At 51.0% G+C, this 15900-nt stretch overlaps 1 protein-coding gene across 6 annotated transcripts in view; it reads right to left on the bottom strand.

Annotated features, from left to right (window-relative positions):
- Positions 1 to 233: 233 nt before the first annotated feature.
- The window catches only part of BABAM2 (BRISC and BRCA1 A complex member 2), a 416111-nt gene continuing 400444 nt past the window's right edge, over positions 234 to 15900 (bottom strand). For all 6 annotated transcript variants that reach the window (XM_060411985.1, XM_042245926.2, XM_042245927.1 and 3 more), the window contains one exon: positions 234 to 683. In XM_060411985.1, the coding sequence (XP_060267968.1) occupies positions 620 to 683 (64 nt within the window). In that variant the 3' untranslated portion in view covers positions 234 to 619. The remainder of the gene's footprint in view (positions 684 to 15900) is intronic.

Raw genomic sequence — 15900 nt, 5'->3', positions numbered from 1 at the left:
TTTAATGACCGCCTCCTGGGTCAGGATGGGCTTTGTACCTGGAGTACACACAGGGGTCTGGAGGCGAGGCTGGTGCTAGAACCTAGTTGTTCCTGAGCACTGGTCTTGGGCCCGGCTGGGAAGTGGCGGAAACCTTGCCAGCTGGTCAGACTCATTCAGGCAGCACCTTTACAAGTGCTTTTGGAGGACTGTCCAAAATGGGAAACACTGGGTGTGAAACACACAGGCACTCATTTCGGGGGAATGAGAAAAGCAAAGGTGTGTTTAATCTGAAAGCTTAAAAAGAGGTCTAAGAGACAAAGGCTTTGGAATCAGGGTGTGTGCACTCAGGATGTCTTACTTTCCCTGGAAAAATACGGCATCATGATTTGTGACTTTATTTCTTTCAACTAAGAAATATACTGCAGGAAACAAAGAGGGAGCCACCAGAGACGGGTGGCTCTGGGACCCAGGTTCCCGCCAGCCAGCTCAAGTCTGGTTTCCAGTCGCGGAGCAAAGCTGCTGTGTGAGCAAAACGCTGCCATGAAGACATTCCAATGGCTTCCAGGAAGCAGCCCTATGTGCCGACACGCATGTGGACAGAGCAGTCTGGCTGGCTACCTCTCAAGATTGGTGTTTCCTAGAGCTTTCCATTGGCAAACGCTGCCTCCTGGAACTGAGGGACAAAGGTTTTGAAATAAGCCCTGGTGGGAAAAGGGGAGAAAAAAAAAATTGTGGTTAGCACAAACAACTTGAAAAAAAAAAAGTGCAACTCAGAGCTTTCAACCTAACTCAGAACAGTTGTTATTTATTGTTCATGCATCTTGGGTTGGATTTTCCTTCTCTGCTGATGCAAAGCCTTCTGGATTTTTCCAAGAGAGGTCCATGCAGTTCACTGCTGTGCTCTCTCTCATGGATGCTTAAAAGGCCTGTATTCAGGACTTCCTGGCTGCCAATTCCCACTAGACATCAGTACTCAGCTTCTGTCTGGCCTTTCCCAGGTCAAAACCAAGGTTCCAAGCTACAAGCCAGAGAGTGACCAAGCCAAGCAACCAGTCATTTTCGTGATCTGAAATATCAACAGGGTTGTACTTTTCACTCAGTTGGATCAACTTCATACAGACAAAGAAAAGAAAAAAGTGCTGGTGGCTCAGTTGTGTCTGACTCTTTGCGACCCTATGGACTGTAGCCCACCAGGCTCCTCTATCCATGGGATTTCCCAGGCAAGAATACCGGAGTGGGTTGCCATTTCCTTCTCCAGGGGCTCTTCCCAACCCAGGAATCAAACCCAGGTCTCCTCCATATAGATAAGCAAGGCCTAATACGAGGAATTTCTAAGTGATCCATGGTCTCCATTTATTTGCAAACATACTCGTGGTTTGATCTACTGGAAAGAAAATCAGGCTGGGTGTCAGAAGAGCCTTCTCAGACTAGTGACAGGATCTGGGGCGGACCATTTGGTTCTTCCGGCACCCAGATTCGAACCTGCAGAAGCAGACTTTCCATTCAATAGCAGGAGGCTATGCCTGGCACTGTTTGAGGTGCCAGGGGTTGGGAGATGCCCCAGACATGGCACCCCGTGCGGGTGAGCTCAGTTTTGAGGAGTAGCAGACACAGAAGAAATATCGACTGCTGTGGTGAGGGCGCTTACGGAGGTGCCATGAGGCACCGGCCTGGGGCAGTCAATGGAGGAGGAAGTGAAGCAGGCACTTTACACAGGTGAAAGACACAGCAGGAGCAGAGGCCTGGGGAGCATGGGACTGCTGCATGTGAGCTGGGAACTCAACACAGTTCCAGAAGAGATAGGGCATGGTGGCAAGCAGAGGGCAACAAGACGGAGAGGTTGGGGTGGGCACCCTGTGTGCCTCCCAGTCCCCCCTCTCTTGCCCCTGATGCTGGTGAGATCAGAGCAGCTGACTTATCCAGCAGTGGTTCCCCCGGACCTGGGACACGAGCTAGATGACCTGTCACCATCGGTACCATAAAGGCCTCAGGTACCTTACCCAAGTCTATGTTATTAAAATTTAGGATATAGTCCTAGTAAACTTGGTGCTCCAGGCTCCCAAGAGATCAGAAACACATTAGGAGTCAGGGCGCTCACTTAAAGGCAGAAGGCAGACGTGCTGAGCTGTGAGAGGCGACGAGGTGATGTCCACCCGTGAGAAAAAAGCAGAGAACTGCTCAGGAGTCAAGAAGCTCAAACGGGTGGTTCGATGTTGGGAGAGGAGCCCCCACAAACTCAGCAGCCCCAGGGTTGCCATCAGGTAGCCACACAGAGCGTCATCGATGACGCCTGCCTGATCCCCGCCCCGCAACGCCAGGTCACCGGAAGCCCTCTTTCACATTTCAGGGATTTGCTTAGATTTTTCAGTCCTAGCCTCTGTAGCCTCTCTGCAGCGGCTCCTGCGTCTGGAAGCTACTGCCCGGACTTTACACATCCAGGCCTGCTCCTTCCCCCCTCTCCCTGCTCCTCCTCACCTCCAGGTGACATCTCTCCTTGGCCTCTTCCAGTCTTGCTCTCTGCTCCGCTCGCTTCCTCTCAGGCTTGAAACACCCTCAGCAGAGAACACCTGCCCTGCCCCTGGAATCTGGGTCTCCAGTCCTTCTCTCCCAAACTGCCAGTCTCACACTTCCAACCAGGACATCATGGCCTGAACGTCTATCATTCACCCAAGCCAGTGCGTGCTGCATGGATGTGCTCATCGCTGTCACGCATTTGAAAGTGCGTCGGGCCCTGGTACTTCCGTAACAGATCCCTCACCTTCCACTTCTCCCTAAACCTCTGCAGGAATTCATCCTGCAGCTTCTTCCTCTTCCTCCCCACACCCTGGGCTCCCTGCCTTGTTACCTTTCGCAACACTGCTATTTCTTCCTGGGACGCAAGGCTTCATCTTCCTGTTGCAGGTAAATGAATTCTCTTTGAGCGTGGGTCTGTGTCCCTACTCCAACCAAGACCTCATCTGCCCAGACCCGCAGCCTGGAGTGCCGTGATTGTCATCATCTGCACTTTTCCTCCGTCGCATTTTGGGATCATGCCCTGCCCTCACCACTGAGAAGCTAAGAAAGCTGAAGATCCTCTTCCAGAAAACCTACAGGTGAGTCTCCTCACTGTGATGTCACAGATCAGAAGCACATTAGGAGTCAGGGTGCTCACTTAAAGGCAGATGGCAGACGTGCTGAAGCCGTGAGAGGCAACGAGGGGATGTCCACCCGTGAGAAGAGAGCAATCGGGGGTGTCATAAGCCCCCTGAGGCCCACGCACGGTCCAGAGGCCAACCTCCACTCCCACTTCCTCCCGTCAGCCACCTGCTCTTCCTCATACATGCCATTACCACCCCAGGCCTTTAGTCACGCTCAGGCCAAATGCCCCTGCCCCCATCACGCCTTCCCAAGGTTCTCTCCCTGAGTGCAGACACTCTCTGTGCTGCTTCTGGGCATGCCTCATGGGTGCACACGGCTTTGTGGACTGGGTGGTACTGCCAGTCCCGGAAAGGAGGGAGTGACTCTCCTTCTCGGTGACCCCACAGGCCTGGCCTGTACAGAGCACCAGGCGAGGACTTCATGGCTGTAATTTAGGTAACTACTGATGACCACCGGTTTGTGAGAGCAGTTAAAGCAGGTCCTTTGCAGGCTTTTTGGGGTGAAAGAGCAAGCCCAGAAAGCAGGCAGATGAGACATTTAGATTCTGAGGAAGAAAACTGCAAAAGTGTCCTCCATTCTCAAACTTTAGCCTATGCTGACTGTCAGTGAGAAGGATCAACACCCTCCACCATCCCGGTTCCAGCCAATCCGCCACCTTTACTGAGATGCAGAACCTGGGAACCCTTGCCCACAATCATCCTCTTGGGGAGGAGGACTGCAATGAGGCAGGAGCTGCCCCAGACCTAGAGCCAGGCAGACCAGGCAAGAGATGCCCCAAGTTCTGTTTCCCCAGGCTGAGAAGGGGCAACAAACCCACCCACCCTGCTGTGATGCTCTCACAGGACCACGTGCGGGAAGGAAGTTTGTTGACTGGCTGCCGCCACCAGTCGTGAGGGCTGTTCATGCCTTCTCTGTGTTTCACGTGCTGCTATTTCCCCAGCAGGATTTGTGTTTGCTGGAGGGGGGCCTGGTGGCCCTTCTTCAAGGGGTGCGGCACCGATGGGCTGCTGACAACCTCCGCTGCATTTGCCTTCCTGCCCAAAGGACATCTGGAGTCCGAGCACTGGGTGGGGTGGCGCCCCTGTCTTAGGTCACAGGTGAGGACATTATAGGGAGAGGCGGTCAGTCCCACAATAGGTGCCCGATGAGGGAGTGGGACTGACTGCTGCTGAAATGGGGCCCTGGGCTCCAGACTGGGCACCTCTCTCCCATGCTCTCTCCTCATGCCCAGTGTCACATGGGGCAAATCTGATGAAGCAAATCTCCTCAGCGCAGGTTTTTCCTTGGAAGCTTCTGGGGGAAGGGGCCACACCAGTGCAAGCTCCTTTGACAGAAAGGTCTTGGCAAGAGGGAGCAAGCTTTACAGCAAGCTCTTTCCTTCTTCAGAAAATTCTAAAGTTTCCTGTTCTGTCCTGGGCTTTCCCTGCCAGGGCAAACTGTGCGACGCCATGGGGAAGCAGTATGGAGCAGGGCTATTTAAAGGCATGATGCTACCAGCTGTTGTCAGTGAGCGCTTCTCAACATGGAGCCGCACGAAGTCAGCTCGGGGAAAGGGGGAGGAAGGGGAAAATGACAACTGGCTCCCAGCCATTTATATATATATATATATATAAAATGAAGCACTGTTTTCATTTATTTCAGTTTTTTTATCAGAGAAAGTGGAGAGCTGCTCAGAATATATCACTTGCCAATGGCACTAGTCTGTCACCTTTAAAAAACTCTTTGACCCAAAGACAAAGTGTATGGTAAGCTTCAAAAGTATAAGTGTGTTGGTGGTGAAGGGAAGGTCTTCTCACATCCTCCTTCACTGGTCAAAAGGACCTGCAGGATCAGTCAAGCTCCCATTCTACCACACTGGAGGGAAATTATTTTTAGACCAGATTAGAGCTAAATATGCCTGAGGATGAAATCAGGTTCTGACCCTTTCCACTGACCTCAGTTCCTTCGCTCTGGGTTTATAAAATCACAACTTAGTCCATCACAGAGTCTCAGGTCAACAGAATAAAACTTACAGAACTGACTCCAGGCCAAGGTCCGGTAGGTTTTCCATGAATGGGAAGCAGGATTGGCTCCCGGCCTCAGCTCACAGGCACTGCCAGGAGGGAATTTCCCGAGGTCAGGAATCAGGGTACTGGGGGGCTCAGTGGGTCTGCTTTTCTGGGTCTGGGGTTCAGGAGTAAGTTTCCTCCCTTCTGGGCACCAGATCCCTCATCTTCAAGGCAGGGAGCTGTGCTCAATGATCTCCAAGGCCTCACAGGCTGGAGGCTGTGCAGGACAGGCACTGTGTCTTCTGGAGCCAGCCACACCTGGGCTCAAGGCTTGGCCCTGCTCCTTCCTGGCTGTCCCACCTGTGCAAGTGACTCATCTCTTTAGCTTTAATTTCTTTGACTATAGAAGGGGAGCCATAATGCCTACCATAAAGAATAATCCTCAGGAGGATTAAATGAGATGCTCCAAGTAAGCACTTGGCCTGATGCCTGGTATACTACTTGATCAATAGATGTCAACTGTTACCATGGGGACCCAGTTGGGTCTGAGGGGGAAAGACTGAGTCCCTGGGAACAGCCAGGGCATGCGTGGCTGCAAAAGAGAAAAAGAGGAAAACCCTGTATGGATGGAAAGGTCCCAGATCATCCTTCCCTCTGGGCCTTCTTGGATCACTTTTCACTTATCATATGCGCTCGCAGTTGGAGGCACAGAGATGGTCGGTCTCAGGGCTTGACACCCAGCCAAAGTTGTCAGGACACTGTGAACCTCTGGAAATGCAGCCCAGAGTGGCTGGAAGTGGACTCATGGTATCTAAGGACGGGCTCTGCAGTGGGAGGCACCTGCGCCCCTGGCTGGCTTTTGCCTGAGTTCTGGGTGTGCTCTTGTGTGCAGTTCTGGTCAAGAGTGTGGTTGGGGGAAGGTGGGCTGTGGGCCTGACAGATGTTTAAGATAATCACATGGCTCTAGCTACCGGAAGTGGGGGTATTACAGTTGGCTCAGTACTCGAACAGACCTTTCTCTGTCTAGGACAACAAGTACTGAAAAGGAGAGACAGCGGGGTGAGCAGAAAGAGCCCTGAGCCATGAGGCAGAAGTCATGGGCTCTAGTCCAGGCCCGGCTCCTCACCTCCAAAAGGCAGATGGATACTTGGTCATCTCTAGGTGCCACCCAGTTATGGTTCTGAGAAATCCACGTGACTTTGAGCAAGCCACTTAACCTCTTTGTGTTTTGACCTTCACTGGTTAAATCAAGGCACCAGCCAAGCCCAGGCCTCGAGGCACTGTAAGGACTTGTGGTGTGGGGAGGCAGAGCTCATCATTATCTGGGATGCTTTTTTGCAAACATGGCAGAGCTCCGAACACATGTCCTGGGAACCACAGGCAGTGGTGGGAAGGAGGGAGGCTCGTTTCTCTTGGCCATGTCTGCCCTCCCACTGAGCAGAGGTCCAGAGTCAGGGAGCTCAAGCTAAGTTGTCAGGGGGTAACAATGCCTGGAAAATCCATCATCTAGGTGCTCCTGGGCAGGGGCTCTTGGGGCACTAAGGAGTGTGGGGACAGGGAGCTGTGAGAGGAATCCTCAGAGGCCTTGAGATGAAGGCAGTTAGGAGCCTTTCTCACCAAAAGGGGTCTTCCCTGCTGGAATTATAAGCCTCGATTTATTCAATGGATCTTTTCCAAAGGACAAAAATCTGTGAAATCAACATCTAAACATTTGAATCAGTACCACTTTAAGAAAATGAAAACAAAAAACAGAGAATAAAAAGTCCCAAGAGGCTGGAGACTCCAGGGAAAGAGGAAGGAAGCCCACAGAGTGGACTGAACACTGCACAGGTGCCGCTCACAATACTCCCGCGTGCGGCAGGAGTCATGGCCCCATTGTGCAGATGAGGGAACAGACGCTGAGCGAGTTCAGTCAAGAGAGCCTCTGGCCCCAGTGCCACCAGAGCTCGTCTTCCCACGGGAGCACGACTTGACAGAGTAGCCCCTGGGATCTTGCTGCCTTTAGCCTCATTTACTTGGGACCTTTGATTCTGCAGAAGCCTAAACAGCTGCTCTCTTCCGAAATAGGACTCTGAGGTCTCTTTCTGGAATTCCCAAATGCTTTTCTTTGGGCAGTCATAAGATGAGCCTTATGATGTTTGCTCGAGTCAGGCCAGTGTGGGGGGCGGGGCGGGGGGGGCAGGGTGGGAGAAGTGGTTCAGGGACATGAACCTCACTGTCAGGAAATCAAGGACATACAAATCAAGTCAGAATTCATTTTTGCAAATAGAGGCGAGTTCCTAAACATCTAAGGCTCCTTTCTTTTTTCCAGTTTTCTTCTGCAGCTGTGACTTCAACTGGCACATGTTTTTAATCAGTCATATGCAAGCTAACTGTGGTCTGAAAATCAAAGCGGTCCTGTAAATAGTGTAAGACAAGTCCCACTAATCATCCTTGTGGTCTTGCCTTGTCCTCATGGTCCTGAACGGCCATGGTAAAGACTGACTCATCGAAGGTTACTCTCCCGTGGCAAAGGGGTCATCCTCATAATAGGATCTCCTCAAAGAGACCTGGTTCTGCCTCAATGCCCATCACCCCAAGCCCTCCAAAAGCCCCTGTGAAGATGGCCCACCCGACTCTGGGCGCCTTGGTGAGCAAATGCCTGGCACGATGGGAGCTTATTCTGTAGCTGTGTCCTGGCAGCCAGCCTGGATTGCTGGTATGGGCTTTAGGAACAAACAAGTGGTTATAACTGGTTCATGTACACAGTCTCCCTAGAGGTGCCAATCCTCAAGCAGGCCTGGTTTGTTTTTAAGGAATCTAAGCTCGCAAAGCAAGGAAACTAACCCATGAGCTGCAAAAGGCTTGATATCACACTGAGAACACACTTGCAGCCTCAGGCAGAGGCCCTCGCCCTCAGCTGGAATCAATCTCCCCTCTGCTGGGTTCCATGGCACACTGACCTCCAACCTCAGGCCCAGCCATGGTCTGCCTTGAGTTTGAGATGTTTAGATTGGTGTCTAGACTCTGTCTTATACAGCTCGGGCTCCTCGCCCATGAGAAAGCTGGCTGTAGTCTCAGTATGTGTTGAATTAAAGAAAATGCTGTTTTAGGAGGACAACCAACCAACTGGAATCCATTTCTAGACATCAAAGTATTGGGATGAAATCTGCCTCCTTCTAAATCATAGGGTATTTGTCAATGGGTACTGAAATGATCAAAATTACCTAGTGGTTCTCCTTCCTTCTGAGACTCTTCGAGGAGGCCTTCTGGAGCCTAGCCAGTTCCTCTGGGGCTAAAGCAGCATGCAGCCAGCTTTTGCAACTGCAGGGCCAGTCCTTGCCCAGGAGTGGGGCTGGGGGTGGGGGTGGTGGGGACTGTAGGGACCTCTGCCCTCTCGGCATCCCCTGGTGTAGGGTCTGAGGAGGAGGCCATGAGACGGCCAGCTGGCGGGATGAGGGGGCAGGGTAGTCCTCGTGGGCTCCCCCAGCCACAGGGCTACCTTCCTCCCCGGGGCTCTAGCTCTGCCTGCATCTGTCTATCCACCCCGCCACGTCCGACCAGAAGCTCCTTAACTGCAAGCCCCCTTGCACATGTTCATCCCTCTCTGCAGCCCAGCTTCGAGTCTAGTGCCGACACACTGCAGCTCAACAAACATTTCTCAAGCGATCTAATAAACGTGGTTTATTTAAAGATGTACTTTAGAATGATAAAATTTTATAACAGAAACCTCAGCGGCCATATACTCCAACCATTATGGGAAGAGAAAACTAAGGCCTGGAGAAGTTAACGGTCCCCTCTCACAGGCCTAGCTCTTCTCTGGAAGCCCCTTGAGGGCAGAATTTGGTGATGGTTCATTCCTTAGTGCCCCATGGTGCTCACCGTCCACAGGCCTCACAGGCAGGAATGAACGAATGAATGGCTGTCCCAAGGGGCTGCCCTGAGGCTCCAGAGCTGGTAGGTAGAATCTGAGCCTGTCCTCCCTATCTGCTTACTCTCAGGCTGATGCTCTTTCCGCTGTGAACCTGATGAGACCCTGGGAGGAGGAGCCGACAGTGTGGCCACAGAGAAAGGCTGGCCCCCCTCTACCCAGGAGGTGGGGGTGGGCAGGCTGTGGTGACCCAGTGCACCTGTCTGCGCTAAGCTTAGGCCAGACAGTGGGTGTAGGGAGCTAAGGAATGCGGTGCTCCCTGAGGCCTGGGACCCCAGAGCAGAGCTACTCTCTGTGTCCACCTTGTCGCCCTATTTGCGCCTACATCTGACGTATCTCAGGTGGTAGGTGCCATGGCAATGGGCATCTCAAGTTGTCTGCTCACTCTACCTGGGGCTGTATGGGCAGGATCCCAGCACTGGCTCTGCTGATGGCCAGGCAGATGCCCGTGGAGGGTGCTGGGATCGTCCACAGGCCCTGTCGGGAGGAGGGCTACTCACACAGCTCACCTGTGCTGGACTGCTGAGGGGAAGCCAGCTGCCTGTCTGATGGTAGTGAGTCACCGTCAAGATCACAGACAACCTTCTCCCCCTTAGTCAGCAAGAGGGGAAAAACCAAAGAACTGCCCACAGAGAGGAAGTGCCCAGGGTCCTGGCGGAGCAGACCACGGCAGCGTGCGGGGGACGGTGTTTTCAGGGTTCCACTCAGCATCACCAGGCATCAGCCAGCACAGGGGAGTACTGGACCCCCAAAGGACAGACAACACTTAGGATATCAACTCCTTGGAGCATAAACTATTCTCCTCCTTTCCAGAGAGTCTCTCTGGGGCTTTTAAGTGTTGTTTCCCTGGTTGTAAATTTGGTTTCTCTCACTAGACTCTCAGCATCTAGAGGATGAAGCTCTGTCTTCCATCTACTGGCTTCTGAAGCCACCTCCTGGTCACGCCAACACTCTGGGTGTTTGCCCTCCTAGCTGGGTGCTCACAGATACCCCTTGAAGATCTGGGGGAGGGACAGCAAGGAGGGCTATGGTCCCTCTTCTTTTCAGGCTAATCCCCTGGCCCAACAGCTAAAATGATATTCCCAGACACCTGGGCTCACAGATAGAAAAGCAGCAATTCCAGAAAGTGAGCTATAGTGGCTTGATGCTGAGATGGGAGCATGGTTCCTGGGGAATGAGGTTGGCGGTGCCACTCCGGCTGCTTGGAGTGTATGCTGCCTCTACAAGGGCTTGCCACAAAACAAACAATGAAAGCTATTTTTGCTTTTTGCCTTTTTTTTTTTAAAAAAAAGTGAAAATCCTCTTTGGATGTCTTTGGGTCACTGAAAGCAGGCACTAACGTAGGCCTTTTGTAAAAGCGAAGTGGCATAAAGTGAACTTTCCAAAAGAGGGGGACACCTGTATCTTTATTTTTGCCAATGAGAAATCTATGATTCAGAGAAGGCAAGTAATTTTCTAAGATCACATCACTAACAGGTGGCAACGCTGCTCGACTCCAGAGTGCACATACTTTGCACACTGCCAGGATTTCCAGTGGAAAGAGTGCTGATGGCTAAGCACAGAGCTGAGGCCTCCATGTCTGCACCTGCTGTGTGACGCTGACTCACGCCTCTGTTTCCTCATCCACACAATGAAGGCGTGGAAAAGATGATTTCTAAATTTCTTTGATTTGGTGATCCTCCCCTCCCAAACATCATTTTAGGATCTTTTATTCTCCTTCATTAAAACTCCATAATATTGGAATTGCCAATGGCCCAGTAATGAATGCCGAGGGCTACTTACTGCTAACTCCCATTACACCTACATCTGTTTCCTCCATCCTGTAAGTCTGTGTGTCCGGAGGTGGTGACTGGTATCCTTAGCTCTCATCTAGGAACCTGCATCGGGTGACTTTCCAGTAGAATTATGACTGTGATAACAAGGGATGGAAGGGAGGAACTAGACCTCCTGCTCACTTGCCCATCTGGATCCTGGAAGTATCAACACATCTTATGGAAGAACGAGGCCTAGTCTGAGTGTCTGGAGAAGGAAAGGCACCTGCAATCCCCATAAGGGCATGCAGGAGGCACCAGAAATGTTCTCCAAATAATGAGTCCCAGAAGAGCAAAGGTACCAGAAGATTCCTTTAACAGTTATGTCTGTGGGCTTCTGAAAACTCTCCAGAGCTGTTCAGAAGTGATGTGACTGTAAAATGCTATACAGTGGGAGGGATTACTACCCTGACATAATTAAGCATGAGTTGTGATCCTGGCTCTTGCTATGTGACCGTGGATGAGCCACTTTACTTCTGTGTCCCAGATGCCTCATCTGGAAAGTGAGGGGATGGCCTCTGCGTTTACTTCCAGGTCTAATATACAGTCATCCCCTGGAACCTGCCACAGGAGGCTGGTTCCAGGACCCTCTTGGATACTAAAATCCAAGGATGCTCAAGTCCCTTGTATAAAGTGGTGTACTAGTTGGCCCTCCATATCTTTGGATTCCGCAGCCTTAGATTCAACCAACTCTGGTTTCTTATACTCCACTGGTTGAATCTGTGCGTATGGAATGTACAAATGTGGAGATCTGACTGAATTTGCTTGTAACTTATTGACATATTCCCATATACTTTAAATCACCTGTAGATTACTTATATACCTAATACAATATAAATACTAATATAAATGTTATGTACATAGTTGCTGGTGCTTGGCAAATTCAAACTTTGCTTTTTGAATTTTTTGGAGTTTTTTCCTCCAAATATTTTTGAAATATTTTCTGGATGTGGAACCCACAGATATGAAGGGCTGACTGTACTATTATCCATTATTATTATTGCTTTGGTATCAATCCAAGCACTTTAGCCAGAGACAGTTTCTTTAGTGGAAGCAGTAATTTAATAAATGACCTCTCCCTGGGCTTTGCTAGAGGGGTTCCCTCAAGAGCCTTAATAAGCACCATCAAAGGCATGACAAGAGGTTTCTATCTCTCTCTCTTTTGTCTCCAGATCTGCCTTAGGACTCCAAGAATGGAGGCCAGCATTCATCCGTCAGACCAGCAGACAACCAGACAGTCACTCACTCATGGCGAGCTCTTGTACTCCACAAGGGCTGTTTCCTGCAGGGGGCAAGGGAAAGAGCTGAGCAAAGCCTGACCCTCAGGAGACACACCGGCCCTGGACTCCCACACAGACTGCTGCCTGCTCAGCCTGGGTGGGAGTTGGGTGGTTTCACTTCACAGTCAGGGGCTGTTTCTTCCTGCTATTCCTCTGGAGCAACTAGAGCAAACTTGCTGCCTGGAACTGACTTTTCTTTGCTGCTCAGAGCTATGCCAGCGTATTATCCAGCAGGCCAGACGTCTGTCTAGCACTTTTAATGACAATAATAATAATTTGCATTTATACAAGGTCTTTCATTGGAGACTCTTAAAGTGTTTCACAAACAATAATTAATTCCCCTTGGCAATTCTGGGAGCCAGCTAAGTAGGAGTCCCTTTGCTTTGCAGGTGAAGGGTACTTTCCTGAACCATGCAACACTTTTTGAGGGCCTCCGTATCTACTGAAAACTTAACCACCCTCAAGGCCTGGCATAAGCATCAGGCCCTCCTCAGAGCCTGCAGCACTGAACAGTTATGATGGTCTTCCTTCTCCTGAACTGGAATTTGTCCCCTGGGAACCCCCACCCACGGAGTCTACTTTCGCCTTCTGGAACTAAACAATTCCAACTAAATTGTCTGGGGCTGCTGGCTGCTGTCCCTTGTACACATGCTGTCTACTTCTATAGTCACCCATGGGTGGAGCTTGGTGGCTCAGTGTTACCAAGGTTCAGGGAAGCCTTGTGAACTGAATGGTGGAGGTCAGTCGAGGCCTCCGCCGTGTGCTCTGAGTTCCAGGGCCAGGCTGACTTCCTGGGCAGGAATTCCCTGGATGTTGCTGGCTCTGGGGTTGTGTGTGCCAAGTTGCTAAGTCATGTCCGACTCTGTGCAATGCTATGAACTGTAGCCCGCCAGGTTCCTCTGTCCTTGGGATTCTCCAGGCAGGAATACTGGAGTGGGTTGTCATGCCCTCCTCCAGCTAGAGCCCTGGGTCTATCCATCTTTAAACGCAGTTCTTTAGGTGTTTCCCCCTATGGTGTAGACACGGGAGGCTTCTGTGTTCATTTCTGGGGGCTGTACCTCACTGACCCAGAAACACCCTAAAGTTCCGTTGAATGACTGAATGACAACAAATGAATAATCTTTCCTCAATCGATCATCTTAAATCTAGACAATACCTGGACTAGTTTTTAGAGACCAAGCCAGACAATGATCTCTTTAGTTCTTTTTTCTTTAAAATCCTTTTTCAGAATAAATACTCAGTGTTACATCTGAGAAAAGGATTCATCGACTGCTCAACTGAAAACCCACATGAGGACAACGAGCTCCATGACCCTCCTGCTCTCCCAGGATTTACAGGCAAAGGAGGCCTCAGCACTGGGAGGCTGGGCAGAGGGGTGAATGGAATCCTTTGCTAAGTTGATTTTAAACAGCTAGATCTTCTGGGGAAACCAACAGCTCCTTGGGGTGACTTCTGGGTCCTTGCTGGTAGCTTTATGCCTGAAAAGACAGCCACCCTCCCTTGGCGGCCAAGAATGCATTGTTTGGGTGAGATTTTTCTCACAGTGGCTTGCCATGGAAGGAATTCCGAGCATGCATTGAAGGCCGTTGTTTTCCTAAAACCTGCGCCCTTGTGAACAGGCTTGTGGTGATAGAGCCTCATTTTGCCCTGATTTCACATGCTCCCCACGTGAAATTCTACTGGCCTAGAATGGGCTAGGGGTGGTCGTTTTTGGCTTGGATTTGGCCTGGCTCACTGATCTGAGGGCAGCTTGGGAGGAGAAAAGTGGGCTAGAGAGGGAATCGCTCGTGTCATTCTGTGGCAAGGGAACATCTGGGATCTGGGAACATACTGAAGTCTAACGTGGGTCAGTCACTTGGTGGCTGTGTGTCTCAGGGATGTCATACTTAACCTCTCTGAGTCTCTGCGTGTTTCTCTCTGATAAACCCAGAGAGAAACTGTTAAGCAACAGTGTCAGGTACACAGTCAGAACTCACACCCGAGTAGTTTCCTTTCCTCCCACTCTCCCCTCCCCTCACCCAGCTGAGGAACTCCCATTTCACTCGATTTTAACACACATGTGTTGAATAGCTCCTGTTTACGGGAGGGCCTGGAATACCTGGGCCACTGCCTGAAAGTACCTGCTCCTAGTAGGCATTTAATAGTTACTGGATAAGTAAATGAACTAACTCGATCCTTAGTATTTTCAGTTTATACTGTGTTTTTAAAAATAACCCCATTTTAATCCAAGCAACAGTCATGTGTATGAAATAGTTTTGCTCTGCTCCCACTGTACACATGAAGAGGCAGCCTGGGAAAGAGCAGATAACCTACCCACGGTCAGGTGCACGGCAAAGGCAGAGTGAGGTTCAGACATGAGCCAGGGCCCTGAGGCAGCACACTGCCAGCTCCAGGGGCCCTCTGTGGCCACAGGCTTGGAGCGGGATGAGCATGGCTCTCAGGCACCCATGTTCCACTAGAAGGGCCCTGCTGAGTGCTGCTCCCCACCCCATATCTGGTCATAACATCTGTAGCTAAAAGTTCTGGGCATCATCACGCATCCGGTGACTTGGAAAAGTAATATTTTAAAATTGGGAACATTTCCTAACTGGGAGATTTCTTTCTTTTCAGCCCTGAGGTTCTGGTCCAAAACTAGGGTACAGGGCTATTCTCCAGTGTCAACTTCATGGGCTCCCACCATCCTCCCCACGGGGTGCAGCAGCACGAATGCCCACTCTCCACCCATTCTCCCCTCCATCGCATCTTTCTAGTACACAGAGAGAAGCGCTCTCTGGTCCACAGGACTCTGTTCCTTAGCACAGCACTCCACACTGGCTAGGGGCTCAGAACAGCGGACAAACTACATTCTTTCTTATTCCCAGGAGTCTTTTAAGAACCAAGAAAGGGGACCGGAAGTAGATATTGGGTCTTTGGCTACTCTGGGCTCCCAGGCTTTCTTCCCAATCCTCTAGCCTTGAACTATCTGCTGGGAACTGCTGATAGACGCAAAATGAAAAGGGTAGGTTAGGGATCTTTCAAAATTTGCCCACATGGCTGGCCCAATACAATTTCCAACGTGAGCTGAGAGGTGGAAACCAGATCTGACCGCAAAGTTGTCTCACCCATGGGGAGTGCATAATAGCCTTCTCAAACCACGCCAACAACACGCCCTGCAGAGGAGGGCAGCCTGGCGCAATGTCGTCACTGCGCACCCTGGGCTACATGTAACCCAGAGCCCAGGGGGTGAGGTCAGTTCTTACTGCCGTGAGCTCGTCTGTTCTGGCCCTCTTAGCACATTTCTTTGTGCTGCCAGCGTATTACCTCTGAGATGTAACTCTGTGGAAAATTGTGTGCATTCCTTGAACTGAGCCAGTTTTAGGTCAGAAGTTGGCAAAGAAGAGTCAGGCTGTGGGCTCTCCAAAGCAAGCACCTTGACCAGATCAGGGGCCCCGGTGCAGCTGTGGGGGGGGGCACATCTCTGTGCTCCCTGCCCCGAGGCTCTCGGCTACCCTGCTCCATAGCGCTGCTGAGCGAGTGGGTATTAATGGACATGCAGGGGGCCAGCTCAGGTTGCTGTGGTCTCAAAAACCAAAGTCAAGCAGAGTTGACCTGTTTTTTGGCCAGCAACCCCAGGTGAGAGGAACCCCCTACCCCACCCCGCCTAGACTTCAGAGATGCCAGGTAGCAGGAGTAACTGCTGCATTAGGCAGTGCAGTGTCTGTCCTGCAAAAGAAGTTTGGCCAAGGCAGCAAAGTGGAGGCTGAAATCTAGCCCCTGCCCACTTGCTAGTTTACCCAGGGCTAGATGCCAAG

This window comes from Ovis aries, chromosome 3, assembly GCF_016772045.2.
Source record: "Ovis aries strain OAR_USU_Benz2616 breed Rambouillet chromosome 3, ARS-UI_Ramb_v3.0, whole genome shotgun sequence".
NCBI classification, from domain to species: domain Eukaryota; kingdom Metazoa; phylum Chordata; class Mammalia; order Artiodactyla; family Bovidae; genus Ovis; species Ovis aries.
This window is presented reverse-complemented; position numbering and strand designations above follow the sequence as displayed.